This window comes from Saccopteryx leptura, chromosome 6 (genome assembly GCF_036850995.1).
Source record: "Saccopteryx leptura isolate mSacLep1 chromosome 6, mSacLep1_pri_phased_curated, whole genome shotgun sequence".
Classification (NCBI taxonomy): domain Eukaryota; kingdom Metazoa; phylum Chordata; class Mammalia; order Chiroptera; family Emballonuridae; genus Saccopteryx; species Saccopteryx leptura.
Genome location: NC_089508.1, coordinates 86489928 through 86513388, shown reverse-complemented (window position 1 = coordinate 86513388; position 23461 = coordinate 86489928). Strand labels below are relative to the sequence as shown.

The following is a 23461-nucleotide window of genomic DNA, read 5'->3' as shown; positions in this document are numbered from 1 at the left end:
ATTAATTTTTTACTTAAAAAATTCACTGATTAAGCAGGCTCTAGTCATGTTATTAATGTTACAATAACACAAGAATGGTTAACCTATTTTGGGGGAGGCTTAGAGAAAAGGAATAAACAGGTTCATCCTTGGGGAAGATGTTAATGCTAATAAACAAAGGCCAGTAAAACTACACTTCACATGTGCCATTTGGAAAAAGTTCTCCGAAGTGGAAAAGCCTTTAAATATCGAAAAAAACCCATAAAGCTACTTTAAAGAAGTTGAAGTCTTCAACTTCTGACTATTGAAAAGCTCAAGACATAGCCTCCAAGTTCTGACCATTACGCTTTAATGAACCATAGAGAACCTGTGAAGGACCACCAAGAACAAACTGTTACTCTGTTCAATTTCTAAATAAAATAGACAAACAGGAAAATAAACCTTTCAAATAAAAACAAGAGACTTTTGAGATCTCATAACCCAGTTAATGAATTCAAAATGGAGTTCTTAACATTGTCAGAAACCAATAAAAATCTTGAAGAATGAGAGATCATCACATTCTGACTAAATGTGAGACAAATATGAGATGGAGGACCCCAGGTTTAGCTATGATTTCATTTTATTTTGGGTTAGCCGTAAGGTTAATGAGCCGACGGTATTCTACACATGCTAAAGAAGCCAACTCAACCTAACAGCACACTAAAAGAAATCTGGTATTCAAAATGGCATGATCATATTGTATTATTCTCTGGAGCAGGGGTCGGGAACCTATGGCTCGCGAGCCAGATGCGGCTCTTTTGATGGCTGCATCTGGCTCGCAGATAAAACTTTAATAAAAAAAAATGTTAAAAATATAAAACATTTTCCTGTATTACAATCCATTCATTTCCTATGGCTCATGTTCCTGGTTGCGGGTGGCTGGAGCCGATCACAGCTGTCCTCCGGGACAACACCAAATTTTTACTGGATAATATGTAATATACACGGGTCATTGTATGGCTCTCAGGAATTACATTTTAAAATATGCGGCGTTCATGGCTTTCTCAGCCAAAAAGGTTCCCGACTCCTGCTCTGGAGGCTCTAGTTGGCTACATTAGGAACTTGTAGTTCAGTAGAAAGTAAATGGTTTGGCTGGTAAGGGATCTGGAAATCACGGTACAAGAAACAGTATAAACAAAGTTTGTAAAGCTTTTATAAAAGCTAACTGAGCATAAAACATGCAACCCACAATGGTTCCTCCAATGGTACTGCCCCAACTCTGGATTCAGAGGTGATCAAACTTCCAGCAACCTCAACTCAACAAAGACAGTAACACAGCTATAGCTAGATGCAGAACTAAAGCAGAATTCAGGATGTTCAATCATATAAGACCTGAACACCAGTGCTATCCCCCGAAGCCCAAATTCTCACTCCGAGTCATTTATCAGAACTTTCAGTGGGCATGGCCATAAAAACACACACATTAATTATGCTGACCAGTGTCACTTTTAAAATTTAGGGGACTTTATAAAAATTCAGATTTGAGCATCGGCCTGGCGTGCAGAAGTCCCGGGTTCGATTCCCGACCAGGGCACACAGGAGAAGCGCCCATCTGCTTCTCCACCCCTCCCCCTCTCCTTCCTCTCTGTCTCTCTCTTCCCCTCCCGCAGCCGAGGCTCCATTGGAGCAAAGATGGCCCGGGCGCTGGGGATGGCTCCTTGGCCTCTGCCCCAGGCGCTAGAGTGGCTCTGGTAGCGACAGAGCGACGCCTCGGAGGGGCAGAGCATCGCCCCCTGGTGGGCGTGCCGGGTGGATCCCGGTTGGGCGCATGCGGGAGTCTGTCTGACTGTCTCTTCCCATTTCCAGCTTCAGAAAAATACAAAAAAAAAAAAAAAAATTCAGATTTGATAAAAAACAGAACAAAGCTCTGGCTCGTCAAGGGTGATATTAATATGAAACAGCACTTTGCCCAAAATAGACAGTCATATTAACGTTTACAACCCAATTATATAAATTATGTTTGCTACCTGATACTGGTGTAGAACTGGTACCAAAGAGATTACTCGGCAACAACTCAAAGTTAAAATTGTGCTTGATGGACTTCCTTTTCTTACTTGAGAAACCATGAGAGCACTCCACTGGCAGTTTACGCTTAGCATTTGGTGTCAGAGTCACTGGCGACTCAGACAGCTGGGCTGAAAAAAAAAGTCCATTTATTGTTTCTCCCATGAAATAAATAAAATAAATAAAAAAGCTTTATAAATTTACTCATAAAGCTGTTACTAAGGGCTAAACAATGAGTTGATATGTTTATATGATCAAATCTATGATATATAACAATTAATTCCATGCAATTCCATAAAATAAAAAGGCAAATTGCCAAGAAGCAAGATTCTTAAAACAGGAAAACTTAAACCAAATAGACTAAAAGATGCTTATAATCCACATTAAAAAATATTAACATAAGGAAGAAAATTATAATCAAAGAGTTAAAACAAAAACCTAAATATCATTTTTGTTTTTCATTATTCTATCTGGAAAACAAAGAAAAATGATTATATTGTCTGTTACTGGGCTGAACAATTTCAACCGCAAGCAAACTAAGATTTTAAAAATGGAATACACTAATAAACTTCTGGTTCTAAAACAAAAATAAGATTGAGATATTTTTACATGTTGAAAGCATGATTTAGAAGATTAAAGATATAATAGCCTAAAAAGAAATTCTTAACTGTAATTTGGGATTCATTATAGTCAATGTAATTAGCATGTCACAGCATAGTATTATATTACAGTATCTCCATTTTAATATTGGATTTGATTAAACCAAAATAACTTAGAAATTTTCATTTAAATAAATAAATACAAAACCTACTGATTCTTTCTTGTTGAGGTGTAATAGATGGTGTTCTGTTATATTTAAGTTTATTTAGTGCTCCACTGACAAAATCTGAAATGCAAGGCATACAGAATCATGTAATCAGTTATAACTTAATAATTACAATTACCTTTCACCAATAATTCATATTAATATTTGTGGTCTTCTACATCTAAGTTTGTATCAACTTATATGTTTTTAAAGTCATTCGTTATTAAAAAGGAGTTATTTCAAAACAGGATAATTAACTAAGAGATATATTTTTTTTCTATTACACTTATATTCTCCTATCTATCTCAAAAGAAACAGAAGATATACAATACCAAATGCAATGTAAAATGAGTATTTATGATGTACAGAAAGAGTACAGAAGAGGGAAGCATTACTTGGAGATGAAGGGAGGAGGACATGGCAACCAGAGAAAGAGCTTTGCAGGATAAGCAAAACCTGGTCTGTGTTCTGAACAGTGATTTGAGGCTATGTGAATAGCATATAAAGGGCGGGTACATAAATACAGTATTTATGTATGTATACTAGAAACCAGTAGTTTGGTACTGTTAGAGCAAACAGTGAGCAGTGGATATGTTAAGAGATAATCCTTCTATATTAGAAGAACAGGGCTTGTGTGTCATTTTGAAAAACTTGAACTTCTCCAAAGGCTAAAGGGAGCAAAACTGATCTGCATTTTAGAAATCTACTCTAGCAGCAGTGTGAAAGACAGACGGAAGGCAGCAAGCCTCCTTGGAGACAGGTGAACTAGCTGAAGGTTCTTCTAAGTACATTACTAAGTCATTCAACAATTATTTAATTTGTATCTACAATCTTTCAAGTACCGTACTAGCATTAGATATACAACAGTGACAAAACAAACATAATTTTTTCCCTTTATAGACTTATTCTGAGAGGAAATGAACAATAAATAAGGAAATACATAACTACATAATGAAAAGTGTGTTAAGTAGACTGAAGAACAAATATAACAGATTTATACTGGGGAGTCAAAGGTGTCCATAAGGAAGTGATATTTGAGACCCGAAGAAGAGTGGAAATTAGCCAGGCAAAAGCTGAAGGTCTACACAGAGGCAGGAATAGTGGAAAACAGACGCAGAAAGAAAGGTATTAAGGAGATTAAAGTTACAAGATTTGGTGAGCAGTGTGAGCTGTGGAGAGGAGGAAAGAGTAAATGTCATATAAAATTCTGATTTTGATGACTGAGTAGACAATGGTGCCACCAAAAGAAAAAGAAAATTATGGAAGAGTTAGACATAGCTATGAGACACTGAGATGGATATGAATCCATCTGTGGAAAGAGCTGGCCCAGAGAAGTAGACTGGGCAGTCATCAGCCCAGAAATGGTAGTTTTTAAAAATGAAAGTGAATGGCCCTGGCCGGAGAACTCAGGCACCCTGGCTGCCAGTTGGGTGCCTGGGCAGGGCACATACAGGAGCAAATCAATGCTGTTGTCTCTCTTGCTCTTAAACAACAAACAAATATAAAAAATAAAAATGACATTGAATGAAATAATTTAAAAAGAGGACAAAGAGTAAGATCATCAAGTATGAAAGAATGACACATTTAAGAGGTGTTTAGAAAAATCCAGAAAAATGAGACGGAAGGAATGGTTTAAAAGGTAGGAAATCCAAGTGGCATGAGAGGTTTCCTTCGTCTCTCCCCTTGAAATCTGAACAATTTGAACAGGTATAACTCAGTAAAGGAACCCCACCTCGGTGTACAGGCACACCTAAAAGATCCACACATTGAAGCAACTAAAGGTGGGCAGACAGGAGCAGATGGGGGTGGGGGGAGGACACAGCTCTGCAGCCAAGAGCTCACAGTGGGGCTCCAGAGAGGGAAGGGGTGGCGAGATTCGGTGGGCACTCTCACAACTGTAACCATGGCTGAGTGCAACAACCAGGGCAGCAGATCAGCTCTGGGACATTGCTGGTTCTCCCATGGTCCTCATTCTAGGCAGAGAAACAGAGACACAAAGCCCTGCAGTGCCGCAGCCTCCCAGAACTTGCCTCCCTTCGCCCTTGGTGCTGCAGTGCAGCGTACATCAGCAGCATACCTGAGAACTGACACTAAAGAACCACTGTTTTCCGAGCCAAGGGAGTACGCTGTGTCTGGTCCCCAGAAAGGGCAGAGGGGAAAGCATGTGGAAGCCCCAGGTCACCAGTGCCAGAGGGGAGAACACAGAAGACAGCTAGGCTTCCCCAGCCCACCACATCCCCACTATCATGGCTACACTGACAACAGCCAGCATCGGGCTGGGAGTTAGCACTGGGATTTCAGAGAGCTAAAAACTGCAATTCAGAGCCACCTACTGGAAAATAATAGAAAGACCTTTTGGAAAGTAATCTAGAAATAAGAGCCACTCACACTAATGCCTAGACAGAGGATGAGTCCATGGAATACCATGAATAAACCAAGAGAACGACACAGTTCAGGAAGAAAATTAAAAAATCTCTAGAAATCAAACTTAAGCCCGCGCAAACGATATAAAACGACAAAGTATTCAGAATTGGTGTTTTGAAAATACTCAATGAGAAGCCAGGAAACACTGATAGGTAATTTAATATACTCAGAAAGATACTTAACAAACAAAATGAATACTTAACCAAAGAGATTGAAACTTTTAAAAAACCAAACAGAAATTTTGGAGTTGAAAAATTCAATAAATGAGATCAAGAATAAACTAGTGAGCATAGCAAATAGAACTGACCAGTTGGAAGAAAGAATTAAGAGATATTCAAGATAGAAATCTAAGATAATGCAGAGGAGAGGAGACTCAAGGAAAACACACACATACAAAAGAGCTCTATGAGAATTAGCTTTCTACACCAGAACGACCAATATAAGAATAGACAAATCAGCAGAAGAAAGGGAGAAGGGAACAGGAGATCTATTCAAACAAATAATTGATGAGAATTCTCAAACCTATGGAAAAAGCTAGATCCTGGAACCCAAGAAGCAAACAGATCCCTAGTTACCTCAATTCAAAAAGGCCTTCTCTAAGGCACACTATATTAAAACTGTCAAAAATTAATGACAAAGGCCCTAGCTGGTTGGCTCAGTGGTAGAGCATTGGCCTGGCATGCAGGAGTCCCAGGTTCGATTCCCGGCCAGGGCACACAGGAGAAGCGCCCATCTGCTTCTCCATCCCTCCCCCTCTCCTTCCTCTCTGTCTCTCTCTTCCCCTCCCGCAGCCAAGGCTCCATTGGAGCAAAGATGGCCCGGACGCTGGGATGGCTCCATGGCCTCTGCCTCAGGCACTAGAATGGCTCTGGATGCAACAGAGCGATGCCCCGGAGGGACACAGCATCGCCCCCTGGTGGGCATGCCAGGTGGATCCCGGTCAGGCGCATGTGGGAGTCTGTCTGACTTGACTGCCTCCCCGTTTCCAGCTTTGGAAAAATAAAAAAAATAAAAATAATAAAAAAATTAATGACAAAGAAAGAATACTCAAGGCAGCTAGAGAAAAGAACACACAAAGGAAAGCTCATCAGGTTATCATTAAATTTCTCAGCAGAAACTCTACAAACCAGATGAGAGTGGAACCAAATATTCCAAGTACTTAGAGAAAGGAATTACATGCCAAGAATAATATATCCAGCAAAGTTATTGTTTAAATATGAAGGAGAAATAAAGACTTTTCTAGACATGCAGAACCTAGGGGAATTTATCACGACAAAATCCCCATTGCAGGAAATTCTTCCTGAAACAAAAAACAAAGCATCACATAACTATGAGTAAGATCTCCGACAAACTTGCAGCCAAAATAGAAATAATTGGTGACGACAGATACATAAAAAGAGAAAGTGTAAAGACTGAAGTAGCAAAGGAGGATAGAAGACAGAGCATTCATAAAACAAAAGACGACTGTATACATGAAATCTTCTCAATAACCCAATAGTAACCACCCACCAAAAAAAATAAAACAAAAAACCAAAACAAAATACTGAGATACATAGCTTTAAAAAAAGAGAAAACACTGCCTGTCCTGTAGTGGAGAGAGCATCAACCTGGAACACTGAGGTCGCCAGTTTGAAACCCTGGGCTTGCCTGGTCAAAGGTACATATGACAAGCAATCAATTAACAACTAAGTGAAGCAACTATGAGTTGATACTTCTCATTCTCCACCTCACCCTGTAAAATTAATAAAATCTTAAAAAAAAATAAAAAGAGGAAATGGAGAAAAAAAAGTATGGAATACCACCAAACAAAAGCAACAAACAGAAACATATACACACAAAAAGAGCCAGTTGAGCCACAGAGCTACCAGAAAACAAAAGATAAAATGGCTAGAGGAAATTCTCATGTCTCAATAATTATCATAAATGTCAATGGACTGAACTCACCAAAAAGAGGCGCTAAGTAGTAGACTGGATTAAAATACAAAACCCAACTATATACTGCCTTCACATTAAGACATATTTAAGCTGCAAAAACAAACTTAGGCTCAGAGTGAAAGGGTGGAAAATAATTCTCCAAGCAAATAGCTTCCAAAGAAAAGCAGATATAGCCATACGTATAATTGACAAAACTGATTTCAAGACAACAAAGGCAACAAGAGACAAAGATGAACATTCTATAATGATAAAGGGGACACTACATCAAGAAGATCTAACACCTCTTAAAATATATGCACTTGCCTGACCAGGCAGTGGTGCAGGGGACAGAGCGTTGGGCTGGGATACAGAGGACCCAGCTTTGAAATCCCAAGGTCTCAGGCTTGAGCATGGACTCACCAGCTTGAGCATGGGGTCGCTGGCTTGAACATGCGATCATTGACATGACCTCATGGTCTCAGGCTTGAGCCCAAAGTCACACTGGCTTGAAGCCCAAGGTTAAGGTGCAACAAGGAAGAATTGATGCTTCTCATCTCTCTCCCCTCCTGTCTGTCTGTCCCTATCTGTTCCTCTCCGTCTCTGTCACACAGAAAAGATATATGCACCTAACCACAGAGCACCAAAATACATAAAATAACTACTAAAAGAACTATAAAAAATATAGACCAAAACACAATCATAGTTGGGGATGTTAATACTCTATTCACAGCTCTAAACAGATCGCCCAAACGACATATTAGACCAAACGGACATAACTAACATTTACAGACCCCTTCATCCTGGAACATTAGATTATTCATTCTTCTCTAGTGTACATGGAACATTCTCAAGGATAGTCTATATGTTGAGTCAGAAAAATAGCCTTAACAAATTCAAGAATATTGGAAGTAAGGAAATCCACAAAAATGTGGAAATTAAACAACATACTTCTAAAAATGGACTGGGTTAAAGAATAAAAGGAGGTATCAAAAGATACATAAAGACAAATGGGAATAACAATATGACATATCAAAATTTCTGTGATGCAGCAAAAGCAGTAACTTTATGTCATTACAGGCCTATCTCAAGAAATAAAAGAAATCCCAAGTAAATAACCTAATGTTACATCTTAAAGAACTAGTAAAAGAATAAAGACAAACCGAAGTCAGCAGAAGAAAGGAAATAATAAAAACTAGTGAAGAACTGAATGAAATAGAGAACAAAAAAAGAGCTGGTTCTTTGAGAAGATTAATAAAATCAACCAACCTCTGGCTAGATTCACTAAGGAAAAAAAGAGAAATGACTCATATACAGGCAGTCCCTGAGTTGCCAACACGATAGATACGTTCTGTAGGTTTGAAAATGTTCAAGTATTTATACACTCAGAAAGGTAAAAATAAATACTATTTTATAACAAACATCTAAGTTGAATTTAATAGGTAAATGTGACAACTTACAAAATCAACATAAGAACCAACCTATAGAACCCATCTCCTTTGTAACCCGGGGCTGCCTGTAAACAAAATCAAAAATAAAAGAGAAGTTACCACAGACATCAGATATACAAAGGAACATACTAGAATACTATGAAAGACTATATGCCACCAAATTCGATAACCTAGAAGATAACTTCATAGAACTATACAATCTTCCTAGACTGAATCATGAAGAAGTGGAAAATCTAAATGGACCAATAAACAAACAGTGAGTAAAGTAAAATAACCATGAAAACCTCCCAAAAAATAAAAATCCAGGACCAGATGGCTTCACTAGTGAATTCTACTAACATTCAAAGATTCAGTCCTTCGCAAACTTTTCCAAAGTACTGAAGAGGCAATAACTTCCTAACACATTTTACGAGACCAACATAACCCTGATACTAAAACCTGGCAAAGACAACACACAAAAAAAGAAAACTACCGTATCACTGATAAATACAGATGCAAAAATCTAAACAAAATACTAGCAAGTAGAATACAACAACACATTAAAAAAATAATATACTACGATCAATTGCAATTCAGACCAGGAGCACAAGAATGGTTCAACATATGTAAATCGATCAATGTAAAGATGACATCAACAAAACAAAGAACAATCATATGATCCTATCAATAGATGCTGAAAAGGCATTCAGTAAGATACAACATCCATTTATGATTAAAACACTCAGTAAAATGGGTATAGAAGGAAAAGTGCCTTGACATAATGAAAGTCATATATGACAAACCCTTACCAATACCATATTCAAAGATAAAAAACTGAGAGCTTTTCCTCTAAAATCAGGAACAAAACAAGGATGTCCACTCTTACCACTTTTATTCAACATAGTTATACAAGTCCTAACCAGAGCAATCAGCTAAGTAGAAAACCTCAAAGATTCCACCAAAAAACTAGCATACTAGAAACAATAAACAAAATATAATAAAGTTGCAGAATAAAAAATTAATATACAAAACTCCACGGCTTTCCTAGATGCTAACAATAAAACCTCAGGAAAAGAAATGAAAAATGTAATTCCTTTTACAATTGCAACAAAAAGATAAAATACCTAGGAATAAACTTAAAGGATGTGAAGGACCTATATAATATAAAAATGAAACTCCTAGACATAGACCCCTCCCAGATGGAGGGGTAGAGGGGGCCAATATATGGTGATAGAAGATGGTTTGTTTGGGTCATGGGCACACAACGCAATATACCACAGAGATGTACACCTGAAAGTACATACTATATACTAAAAATTGAAAGGCATTATTAAAAGAGATTGAAAAACACACAATATGGAAAGATATTCTGTGTTCATGGATTGTAAGAATCAATGTAGTTAAAATGGCCATATTACAAAAAGCAATATACTGATTTAATTCAATCACCATTAAAATCTCAATATCATTTTTCAAAGAAATAGAACAAAAAAACCCATCAGACTTGTACAGAACCACAAAAGACTGCAAATAGCCAAAGCAATCCTGAGGAAAAAGAATGAACCAGAGGTATCACACTACCTGACTTCAAATAATACTACAGAGCTACAATAATCAAAACAGTATGGTATTAGCAGAAAAGACACACAAATGATACAGAATAGAGAGCCCAGAATAAAACCACAGGTATATGGGCAAATAATTTTTGACAAAGGAGCCAAAAACACACATGTAGAAAAGAAAGCCTCTTCGATAAATGGTACTGGCAAAATTGGAAAGGCACATGCACAAGAATGAAACTTGACTACAGTTTGTTCCCATGTACAAAAATTACTTCAAAATGAATCAAAGCCTAAATACAAGATATAAAACAATAAATTACATAGAAGAATACATAGGTACTAAACTTATGGACCTTGGCCATAGAGAACATTTTCAAAGGCAAGGGAAGTAAAGGCAAAAATAAACAAATGGAACTATATCAAACTAAAAAGTTTCTGCACAGCAAAAGAGACTGATAACAAATCAAAAAGGCAGCCAAACAAATGAGAGGTGATATTCAAGCATAACAGCTCTGGCAAGGGGTTAATATCCAAACTACATAAAGAACTCATAAAACTCAACATAAACAAACAATCCAATTAAAAATGGACAGAGGACCTGAACAGACACCTCTCCCATGAAGGCATAAAAACATCTAACAGATATATTAAAAGATGCTCATCTTTACTATCTATTTGAGAAATGTAGATCATAAGTACAATGAGATACCACCTCACACCTGTTAGATTGACTGTCATCAACAGATAGGTAGTAACAAGTGCTGGAGAGAAAAAGGAACTCTCATTCACTACTGGTAGGAATGCAAACTGGTACAGCCACCATGGAAGACAGCATGCATTTCTTCAAAAAATATAGAGTTATCATGTGACTCAGCATTCCTTCCATTGGGTATATGCGCAAAAAACCTGAAAACATTTGTTCACAAAGACACATGCACCCCGTGTTCATCACAGCATTATTCACGGTGGCCAAGACAAGGAGATAACCAAAGTGTCCTTTGTTAGAGGATTGGATAAAGAAGATATGGTACATATATACAATGGACTACTACTCAGCTATAAGAAATGACACATTACCATTTACAACATGAATGAACCTTGAGAACATTACACTGAATGAAGTAAGTAAATCAGAAAAAGCTAAGAACTATCTATGGCTGGTGGCACAGTGGACAGAGCATTGTCCAGAAGTGCTGAGGTTGCCAGTTCAATCCCATGGGTGTCAGCTTGACCCCAAGGTTGCTGGTTCGAACCCTGGTCAGGACATGTATGAGAAGCAATCAATGGGTACACAACTAAGCAGAACGAGTTGATGCTTCTCTCTCTCTCTCAAAAAAAAAAAAAAAAGCTAAGAACTTTATGATTGTACTCATGTGGAATATAAAAATGAAACTCCTAGACATAGATAATATAAAAATGAAACTCCTAGACATAGACCCCTCCCAGAGGGAGGGGTAGAGGGGGCCAATATATGGTGATAGAAGATCGTTTGTTTGGGTCATGGGCACACAACGCAATATACCACAGAGATGTACACCTGAAACCTATATGGTACTATTACCCAATGTTGGCTCATTAACTTTAATAAAAATAAGTAATTTTTTTAAAAAGGAGGCAGGAAAACCATAAAAGAGTAGTATTAAAAACAAAAACAAAAAATAAGGAATAGAAAAAAAAAATCAGGAAGGCAAAGAAATGTTAAGTGGTCAGAGGTTCTCAATAATACAGGCCAAACAACATACACTGAATTTAGCTACTAGGAAATTATGACTTCAATAGGAATACTTTCATTAAAAAATATGCCCCTAATTTTCATTCACACTGAAACACGTCTTTTAAATATGTTAATTTACCTGATTAATCACCAATTACCACTCAAAATAGTTATTTAAATTCAAGCTTAACTATAGCCCACTTATATACTGAGAAGTCTTAACATTCTCAAGTGAAGTATATACAAACCAGAGAATACTGAAAACATCAATGAAGAGCCAAACATAGGCAATGCTTTTACTCGCAGCCAATGGCTAATCAATTCAACCTTCATGAAACCTGGACAGATAAACAAGGTTAATATGGGAGGGGAAAAGAAAAAAAGGAAAAAGAGAAAAGATAGCCACAGCAGAAGAAACAACAAAGCCATGACCAAGAGCAAAAGCACCCGATTAGACCAGCACATCAAAATCAGGAGGAAGAAAGACAAACGTTTTTCTCTATAATCTGAAACCATCCTGACTGCATCACAGGCTACACTGAAAGTCCGGACCAACTCTCCAGAGAAAGGAAAAGTTATGTCCCAATCCCTGTTACAGTCTCATGAGCTGACTGTATGTATTTCAGGAAGTACCACACTAAGAAGGACATCATATTAATTAAATCAGCTCAGCACTGTGTTACAGTCCATGAAAGATAATTTGTTAGCACAAAAACAATCGAGAAGCACACACACTCAAATAAATACACATGCAAGAAAGGGGGAAATAGGAAAATTATAACAGGTCAAATTCCTCTTGCTTAAGAGTTTGCTCATGGAATTAAGTGGATTCTGGAGCAATACAATTGTCATATCTAACATAAAATTAAGCTAGAGTAACTAACTCATAATAAACAGCAAAAAGAAGTTCTAGAGATTGACTATACAATGTGAATGTACTCAACACTACCAAAGCGTACACTTAAAAATAGTTAAGATGGTAAATTTTGTTATATTCCACAATTTAAAAAGAAGTTACAAGATTATTCAAAGCAAATGCAGTCAGATCACACTGATGTTTGTAGCATTTCAAAGTCAGATGCTAAAAAAAAAAGCTTGCTATAACACAAAAAATATAAACACTGATGTTTTAGAGCTCCTGAGCAGTTTCACACTGCTGATGAAATTCATGTATTTCACGATACTTGACAAATACTACCATATCTGTTTGAATAAATACAGTACCTCTGGGTTTAAGCCAAATATTATTAACTCAACTAATTGTATTCATTCACTAGTTTACACCTATTCAGGAAAAAAAACACTGGGCTGGATACAATGGTGTATAAAACATGTCTACTTTTAAAGAGCATTAAATATAATAGGTAAGAGAGTCATGCACAGGGAATAAATATAAAACCAGATGAAAACTACCAGAGTCTACAATATTATAGAATGTAGAAAAAGAAAAGAGATTTCCCCACTAAAGAAAGGGAGGAGGGAAGCTTGTTTGACAAGACATTTAGGCTGAATTTTGACAACTGGATATAATTTGAACAGCAGGAGCAGATGGAAGTATAAATAGTATCAATAAATAGTATATGCAGAAGAAGAAAGTGTCAAGAAAACATAGAACACAGACTACATACAGATTGCATAAAGGAAAAACAGGAAACAGTACAAAGGCATGCTGAAGCAATCCTGTGAAAAACCTGTGTCAGTATCAATGCAAGTTTCTGAAGGGTATGCCTGAGATACATGTACACATCAAGAATGTCAGCTTTAGGCCCTGGCTGGTTCGCTCGGTGGTAGAGCATTGGCCTGGAGTGTGGAAGTCGGGGTTCGATTCCCAGCCAGGGCACACAGGAGAAGCACCCATCTGCTTCTCCATCCTTCTCCTCTCTTTCCTCTCTGTCTCTCTTCCTTACCCGCAGCCAAGGCTCCATTGGAGCAAAGTTGGCCCGGGCGCTGAGGATGGCTCCATGGTATCACCTCAGGCTAGAATGGCTCCTGCCGCAAGAGAGATGACCCAGATGGGCAGAGCATCGCCCTCTGGTGGGCATGCCAGGTGGATCAAGGTCGGGCGCATGCAGGAGTCTGTCTGACTGCCTCCCAGCTTAGAACTTCAGAAAAATACAAATAAATAAATTAAAAAAAAAAGTCAGCTTTGACAGCAATAGCAGGGCAGATTCAAAGAGCCGGCACAAAAACCAAGGAGATTCTTAGAATAAAAATGCAGTAAACACTCAGATAGAATCTTACCGAACCTGAAAACTGGGAATATAGCTGGTAAGAGTTAGGCACCAATGGCTTAAAGTCCAAGGGATTAGAGAATGGCAGTGCTGTTTATAGGAAAAGCACTATAAACTAATGAGCCTAAAGCATTAAGGAAAAGTAGAAGTGAAGGTGTCTGTCTAGAAGACCTTTACTAAAGTGGTTAAATAGGAAAATTGTTATTAAATAAAAGTTTATATAAACTGTTAAAAAAATAAAGTGAAATTGACATTTGCAAGATAATAGTGAATGATAGAGATCCAGTGTTTATTTAGATAACTGAAATATAGGAATGAATGAATTATAAAGGGAAACAGGGTAATAAAGATATCTGTGTCTGAGAATAGCTACCTTTGGGGTAGGAAATTTAATGGGTTGATTGTGTGCTCCAAGAAATGTTTAAATCCTAACTCTCGGTACTTGTGAATGTGTCCTTATTTGTAATAGGGTCCTTGCAGCTGTACCTTGTTTTAAACCACTCAGTTTGTGGTAGCTGGTTATAGTAGCCTAGGAAACTGACACAGAGGCATAAGAGATATCTACAAAGGAAGCAAAGGAGAAATAGAAAGCGGCAATACATAAACCAACAGACTGAAAAGAAACGATAGTTAAGAACAATTGGTTCCAATACCCAAAAGATAAGAAATTTTCTAAGACACTTAGAAGGTATAGCCACAAATTTCTTCATCAAGGACAGAAGTCTTACAATTGATTTCACCATGATGAAGCTCTGGGCCATTTTGATTCTTCCTTGGTAATGTTCATTATTTAATTCATATTCCTAACTAATTCATATCTTTTTCAAATCATGATCTCACACCTGGATTAGTGTCACAAGTGTCTGACTATTCTCCCTACTTCCAAGTCTCAATCCTTCAAACCAAACAACTTTCTAAAATATTTTAATATTATGCCTCTTCTCGTAAATCTTCAGTGGTTCTCCAGTACCTAGCTTAATATGCTAATTCTTTAACGTGACACTGAGCTCACCATAATATCATCCTAATCCTTAGGATGAATACTTCAGTCAAGCCATGCTGGTCTTTTTACATAAAGTGGTTACTTCTTCCTTACAGAAATCTTTTTTCATAGCATTCTTCTCATCTAAAATAGGATATAAGCATTCTTCAAGAAGGTTCAGTTTGACCTATTTGAAGAGTCCCTGACATTACAACCCTGGGAACTTTTCTTAAACACATTTTGTTTGTGCTCAAGATCTAGCACTTACTATTAGATTGCATTATCATTTTTACTTTTCCATGAATAGCCATGTCTTTCCAACTATGCTGTAAGCACCAAAAAGGCACACACAATAGCTTCTCCTTCTCTATGTTCAAACGCATTTCACATGAAAGCAAACTACTGTACCACCACAAAACAGACTGTCAGGCCGCTTACCTCCGACACTTCGTCTTCGCTTTCTCTTACAGTCACCAGGAGTTTCATATTCACCTTCTTCAAAGCCTCCCACTGATGGAGTAGCACAGAGACCATCAATACCCAGCATAGCTGGAATCTTTTCCAGGATAAAATCTGGAACATGCCCTAAAGGAAAATGTTTACAATTAAGATCTTTCTTCTACTCCTCTTTGAAATGTTTAATAGCATACATCAACCTTCTTAACAGTTGTCCTCCCAGTTCACATAGAAGAAGCTCGAATCTCCTTCATTTAAACAAATCCCATTACTTAATAATGCAATCACATCTTACCAATATCTGATGCATAATCAATAAAAGTCTGTACTACTGCAGCCTGCAATCGGAGCTTTTTTTCTGTGTTGGCAGACATCTTTTCATGTCCTCCATTTGTCTGAAGAAGGTTTGGGGCAAATATCACTGCAAGATTGCTGCTATCCATCTTATTCTCACTAGACCTTAAATAAAAAAAGGTTTTATGAGATGGCGCCAAAGAGGAAAATAGAGTTAAAACAATGTATCAAGTACATTTTGAAGACCTTTTACTTTACCAGTCAAAATACAGTTACTCTTCATCTACCCATCTACATGACTGACTTAAAATAAAACAGAACCAGAAATATACAGCTTCTATGTGATTAAATTTACATCATAAAAATCATTCAAACCATGGAGTCCACACTTTGTTTTTCCCACACAAATTGAACATGTTTGATTTTTTAAACCCACACACAAAATCTGAAGTATTAAAAGGCAAGACATATGTCTAGAACAAGCAAGCACTCTGACAGAAGGGAGAAGGGACAAATTTGAAAAGCAAAACACAGATATTTTAAAAACAGTAATCTGAAACCAGTGGACAAAGAATCCTATAATCACCATAAGCCATTAAGGCATTCATGGTCACTCTATGACAAGTAAATCACTTGATATACTGTTTGTTTGTTTTTAACTTATATAGGATAGACTTCTTATAGTAAGGAAATGTTTTCAGAAAATTTTTCATTCCAAATGAAATTTATTATCTATGAGTATATCCCAATATAAACTCTCATTTCCCAAACTTTTAATCACTACTTACCTAAGAGAAACATTCCTGAGGAAGTTAAAGAAGTATCTTAATACGTCAATAGTCTGGTCAGGCATAAGACAGGAGACCAACAATGTAGCTTTCTTCTTTTCCTCTGTTCCTAACTGTTGCGCTTTGAAAAGAGCTTCATGCAAATCTGCTGGGAGAATGGGCTCTGGCAATTCCCTAAAAAACTGCTTAAGAAGTCCTGCAATGTCACAGGGAAGTGCAGAAGATAGGCCACTTTCACCTTGATCCAGTTTATTCTGAAATAGATAAAATAATCTTGAGCATTTGGGGCTTTAAAGTATATTGCAAATAGTATACCCTTTGTACACTTTAAAGAGCTTTCCTTTAATAAATTTTTCTTAACTCTTTAATTATCTCTCCTTTTTAGAAAGCTAAAAACAAATCTTAATTTTTTTCATTTATAGGAACAAGAACCATAAATTTGAAACCACTCTAAACCTTCAATGTCTTATATAAATAGCTTGATTGTGGTGATCATTTCACAATGTATACGTAAATCAAAACATCAAGTCGTAAATCTTAAATGCATTTTGAATCATATCTCAATAAAACTGAAAAAAGCATTATATAAATTATAAACTCTCTTCTGTAAAAAGTTTTTCTGCCAGAAAAAAAGCTATTTGTAAATTCAATTTGTGTCAATAATTCATGTAATACTTTTTTTTTTTTTTAACAGTCAGAGAGAGGGATAGACAGGGACAGACAGACAGGAATGGAAAGAGATGAGAAGCATCAATCATCAGTTTTTCGTTGAGACACCTTAGTTGTTCATTGATTGCTTTCTCATATGTGCCTTGACCGTGGGCCTTCAGCAGATCAAGTAACCCCTTGCTCAAGCCAGCGACCTTGGGTCCAAGCTGGTGAGCTTTGCTCAAACCAGATGAGCCCGCACTCACGCTGGCGACCTCAAGGTCTTGAAGCTGGGTCCTCCTCATCCCAGTCCGACGCTCTATCTCCACTGCGCCACCACCTGGTCAGGCTCATGTAATTCTTCTAAACAGTTCAATCACAAATAGCAAATCAAAGTGGTACAAAAGAAAGATTATAGTTCAAAAATATGCTTACCTTTAGTGCTTTTAGACGAATAACAGATCCTGATTTCCTAAAAAGCCCTTCAGTATGAATATGCTCTTCTAGAAATGTGCAAGCATCAACCAGAAAACTGAAAGAGAGAACTCTTTTCAGGTGGCAAGATAACCATCTTCCTAAAATCCTATTATTCTGCCAAAGTACATGAAAGAACCAGGCACTACACCCCTTTCAGAAGCTCTGATGCCATAAATCCCAATATATAATAAGAGTTCTTGCTTCCTAAATTCCTGTCTAGAACCCATCTAGAACAACTTCAATGAGCCCACTCAATTCTATTCTTCTCAATCCTCCATTTCTCTATTTCCACTCAGAGAACAAGATTTTCTTTCGCATTACCTCTACTCTATTCCATATCACAGTATCTACTCCACCCTCTCCAGACTCATCCCCAAGACTCCAACAAAACAACTCTCATCAGTCACCAATGGCCTCTTCCTTGCCAAATCCATTTCTTAGTCTTGCCTGTATTACCAACTTTAACACACTTGACTACTCTTAGCTCATCTTAAAAATATTTTTTTACTCTTCTGGCTTTCCTACTGATTCCCTGACTGCTTCTGCTCATGTTCCTTTTCTGGATCCTCTTTTTCTGCCTGACCTCTACATAGTATGACCCAGAGCTCTAAGGCCTCATTCTTTTCTTCATTCTCTCTCTATATGTGATCTTGCACAGCATATGCAGCTTAAAATATCTACCATCTACTCTACTACATTTGCCCCAAAATAAGGCAAGGTTTTTTTCTCATTACAACATTACCTCTCAGAGAAGTCAATTATATCCCAGTCATTATAACCCTTTTCATATTTAAAGCTGTGTGCACTCAATTTTTATACTGAACAATTTTTAACACTCAATGTTAGCTTTAGATGCTTAGTTAACAGCTGGTGCCAACAAATTAGAATGGATGGCAGCTATAAGCAACTGAAAGTTGCACTAGTACACAGTAGCGGAATATCACAGACAGTAACTGACATAAGTTTTTTTGTTTTGTTCTTTTTTTTTTTAATTTATTTTAGAGAGGAGAGAGAGAGAGAGAGAGAAAGGGGGGAGGAGCAGGAAGCATCAACTCCCATATGTGCCTTGACCAGACAAGTACAGGTTTTGAACCGGCAACCTCAGCATTCCAGGTCGACGCTTTATCCACTGCGCCACCACAGGTCAGGCTGTTTTGTTTTCTTAAGCAAGCAAAAAAGTTATGACAAAGATGTAACCGTTATTCCTGGGAATATGACTTTGCAATTTTAAATGTTGAAAATATAAACAGACCTTTTATAGGTTATTTAAAAAGCAAAATATTAAGTGGTTACCTTATTCATTACTAAACCTTAAAATTCAATCCTGGGAATGAGTACAAATTAAAGTTAATAAATGAACAAATATATAGTGATGAAAAATGATTTGACTTTAGGTGATGGGCACACAACACAATCAACAGTTCAAACGCTATAGAAATGTTTACCTGAAACCTATGTATTCTTATTGATCAATGTCATCCCATTAATTTAACCTCTATATGACAAAAAAGTTAATTTAATTTAATTTATTTATTTTTTGGTGAGGACAGGTAAGGACAGACAGAAAGGGAGAAAGATGAGAAACATCAATTCTTTGATGTGGCATCTTAGTTGTTCATTGATTGCTTTCTCATATGTGCCTTGACTGGGGGGCTACAGCAGACGGAATGACCCCTTGCTCGAGCCAGCGACCTTGGGTCCAAGCTGGTGAGCCTTGCTCAAACCAGATGAGCCCGCGCTCAAGCTGGCAACCTCGGGGTTTTGAACCTGGGCAGTTGATGCTCTAGCCATTGTGCCACCGCCTGGTCAGGCTTGACAAAATATTTTTAAATAAAGTTAAAATATGTAGAAGTTCACAAAAACTTTTTTACATTACTATTGAGAAATGAAGTCATTTACAAGGTCAAAACAAATGTGTGGGTCTATTTATTTTTAAACACTGAAACACCATTTTGAAGTATTTATTCATCATTTCAAACTTTGCTTACCTTGGAATGTGTCCATATTTTGGTACAACAGAATGGGGCAATGCATTAAAAGATACTCCAAATATTTTACCCTAAAATGACAAATTTAGTTACTATCTAATACAAACATGAAGCATAATATAAGTTTTCTTAAACATTAGGCAAATTAAAAACCTCAGGAAATAAAAAGATAGAATACAGAGGTATCATCTGAAGCCTATTTCTAATGTTCTGTCAAACCTTCTCATCTACTAATTAACTTAGAAAATGTACTGGTTCCCCTTGCTCCCTCCTGCCCCTTGAAGTCTTACTCTACAACCGTGATATAGTCTACCTCTCCTTTCACGTGTGCTACTTGTTCAAAATATGGTAAATTCGCAATATCTGGGAATATTTTTAATTGTCACAACTCGGGGATGCTTCTAGTGAGAAGTCAGAGGTGCTGGTAAACATACTATAATGCACGGGATAGCTATATGCCCCACTACCAATTATCTAGCTTAAAATGTCAAGTTGCTGAGGCTGAAAAATCCTGCAGCTTTCTCTCAATGCCCAATAATTCCTGTAAAGAATCAAAAATTTCAGTCTTCAAATTTCAGCTATTGGACATTTGGGTTGAATTAGACACACTTTAACCATATATCCCTTGGATCCACATAGAATGAACATTTTTAGTAAGACCCGGTAATGACAGTACAGAGTGTTTTGTTTTGTAAGCTAAATCTTCCTCAGAACTTACCACTACTCCCGTGGCTGCTGCTTCGGGTCTCCTGCGATCGCACTGCCCGCGGCCACCTTTGACCTTGATGCCATAGACAGCCCGGAGCTGCTGCAACAGGGCCAGCCTCACCAGCCTCGGATCCCACATCCCGGATACGTGGCCCTGTCTCCGAGGCAGGATCCCAGTCCTGAACCTCGTTCGCCACCAAGTCTTCCAAGTTCCGAACACTCTCAGGTTTGCGTTCTGCTTTCTGACCACACGTACGGCACAGCCCCGGCCCCCAGCCACTTCCTCGGCTTTTCCCTTGCTCCTCTATCCACTTCCACCAACCGTCTCCTCTTAACCCGTCGCTCTAGCCACACCTCTCCTTTCTTTCACTTAACCGACCTTCTTTCTTGTCGCACGATCCTTTCAGCAACTTACACAGACCTTCCTTCTTTCCCCCGATCCTTTCGGTTCCTGGGACCAACGCCCGTTACTAGCTTCTCACCATTTCCGGCCAAAGATCCCCTTTCCTCCCAACCTGACTTTGTCCTCGTCTCTCTCTAAATTAGGACAAGTTTTCTAGCCCCTCCTGCGCCCGCAGCGTCAATTGACTGTTGTTCTCCTGCCCGAAACCCCGCCCTGGCCCAGCCGCCGGACCAGCCGGCTGCTCAGGCGCCCCTTCCAGACCCGGTCCCCGCCCGGGCTGGTCACCACCGTCACCCCGTTTTATAAACTGCTCCTTCCTGCCCCCATTAGCCTGCCTGCGGCTCCTGGCCCGCACATCTTGGTGCGCTCACCGAAGCCAGAAACCTCGCCTCATGCTTCTGCCGCCACCTCCGTTTCTGCAGACACCTGGAGAAGCGGAAGCCGTGGAGCCTCAATTCCAGCCCAAACTCAAATGGCAGCGCCAAACAGCATTCCGCTCTCTGATTGGCCCACTCCTCTTTTCAAAATCAGGACCTCCGGGGGTGGCCAGATGCTGCCAGTCTAGAGAAATGGGAGCAAAGGGTGGGGGGGGGGGGGGCAAAGTTAAAAAGCATAAAAAGGAATATAGTTCCACTTGCTCCTTCCATATTTTTTAGAGGAAATTATTCCATAAAGAGTAGTTTAATACACTTGGCCTGCGACTAAGACTTTTATTCGGGGAAATGTGATAGACATCTCATGCTCATTTTTTCCCCCTCCCCCGGAACTTAGATGAAGCTGAAGGCCCTTTTACAGAGAACGGCTTCTACGGAACCCGAGTTGGGACCGGTTGAGTCAGGATTCACAAATGCTGATTTTAGTAACCATAATCCAGAGCTTTTGGCGGAATTTTTTGCTAGAGAAATTGGTCCATGTTTGGAGGACGGATGGTGATGTTCAAATCTTAGCTTACAGGTAGTTAAACATAGCGAAGAAAGCCTGTTATGAGAAAATGCCGGAGGAATGCGAAGTCCATGTGAGGCGGCTGCTGCAGATGCTTGTTTTGTGGGATTTGGAGTCAAAATACTGGAGAGGAACCCCGTTCAAGGACCACACATTGCTGAGACCTTGGTTGTCTTGTTGACAAACGAGACTGCACATATCCGGCTCTTGTCACCCCACCCCCGCAGCTTTTCCATTCTCAGAAAGCGGTGGCGAGCCCATCAGGGTGTTCTTTGTATTCTGGGATATAATCATTTTAGGCTCCTGTTGAATGATCTATTTGCACGTTTTGCCTTTCCTCCTATAGGTCTAAGTGCTTTGAGAAGGCTGGAACCAGGTTCAGGTTTACTTTCCACAAATTGTAGCCCAGACTTTGAAAAAGTTCTCATTGGATGTTTTTAGTCTTAAATAAACACACACACACACACACACACACACACACACATACACACACATATATATATGTATATATACATACATTTTTTTACTTACTAATTTTAGAGAGAGAAAAAGAAACATCGATTGATTGTCTCATTTATGCATTTATTGGTTGATTCTTATATGTGCCCTGGTTGGGGCTCAAACCCACATCTTTAGTGTATGGGAATAATTCTATAACCGACTGAGCTACGTAGCCAGGGATCACTGAATGTTTTTTGGATGAATGAAAGTGGGATTCCTATCATTCATTTATTCAAAAAACATTAATAATAAAAACTTTCAGGTACCACTCTTATACAGTTGGGTAAACAAACAAAACACCTTAAAAATGAGAATTAAAGGACTCTAGATTTGGGAAAAGAGAAAGCAGGGTAACCTATATACCAAAGGCTATGTGTACAGACTCCAGATCCCTAGTTCTATGGAATGTTAAAAAGCAAATACCTCACACCTGACCATTGGTAGCGCACTGGACACATCGTTGACTTGGGTCACTGAGGTTCCCGTTTGAAACCCTGCGGTTGAGGCCTTGATTGTGGGATCATTGGCACTCCCATAGTCGCTGGATTGAGGCCCCCGTCTGCCTGCCTTGCTGGTCAAGGAGCATATGAGAAGCAATCTTTTTTTTTTTTTTTTTTTCCCTGAAGCTGGAAACCGGGAGAGACAGTCAGACAGACTCCCAGACTCCTGCATGCGCCCGACTGGAATCCACCCGGCACGCCCACCAGGGGCGAGGCTCTGCCCACCAGGGGGCGACGCTCCGCTGCAACCAGAGCCACCACTCTAGCGCCTGGGGCAGAGGCCAAGGAGCCATCCCCAGCGCCCTGGCCATCCTTGCTCCAATGGAGCCTTGGCTGCGGGAGGGGAAGAGAGAGACAGTGAGGAAGGAGGGGGTGGGGGTGGAGAAGCAAATGGGCGCTTCTCCTATGTGCCCTCGCCAGGAATCGAACCCGGGTCCCCCGCACGCCAGGCCGACGCTCTACCGCTGAGCCAACCGGCCAGGGCGAGAAGCAGCAATCTTTGAACAAAGAAGTGCCACTTATCATCTCTCTCTCTCTCTCTCTCTCTCTCCCTCTCAAAAAAGCAGATACCTCATCAAATAAATGTGAGAATTTAAACCAGTTTCTTCACCACGGGTTGACATTGAGATTTATCATTAAGAGGAGGGAATTAGGCTGCATTACCTAGTGTTTGAC

At 38.9% G+C, this 23461-nt stretch overlaps 1 protein-coding gene across 2 annotated transcripts in view; it reads right to left on the bottom strand.

The window, feature by feature from the left end:
* ARHGAP11A (Rho GTPase activating protein 11A) overlaps positions 1-21298 on the bottom strand; it is a 28760-nt gene extending 7462 nt beyond the window's left edge. For both annotated transcript variants that reach the window (XM_066342004.1, XM_066342005.1), the window contains exons 1-8: positions 20451-21298; positions 19733-19803; positions 17703-17799; positions 16620-16873; positions 15833-15996; positions 15520-15666; positions 2834-2908; positions 1986-2153 (exon numbers count right to left, since the gene is read on the bottom strand). In XM_066342004.1, the coding sequence (XP_066198101.1) occupies positions 1986-2153; positions 2834-2908; positions 15520-15666; positions 15833-15996; positions 16620-16873; positions 17703-17799; positions 19733-19803; positions 20451-20579 (1105 nt within the window). In that variant the 5' untranslated portion in view covers positions 20580-21298. The remainder of the gene's footprint in view (positions 1-1985; positions 2154-2833; positions 2909-15519; positions 15667-15832; positions 15997-16619; positions 16874-17702; positions 17800-19732; positions 19804-20450) is intronic.
* Between the last annotated feature and the right edge of the window lie 2163 nt (positions 21299-23461).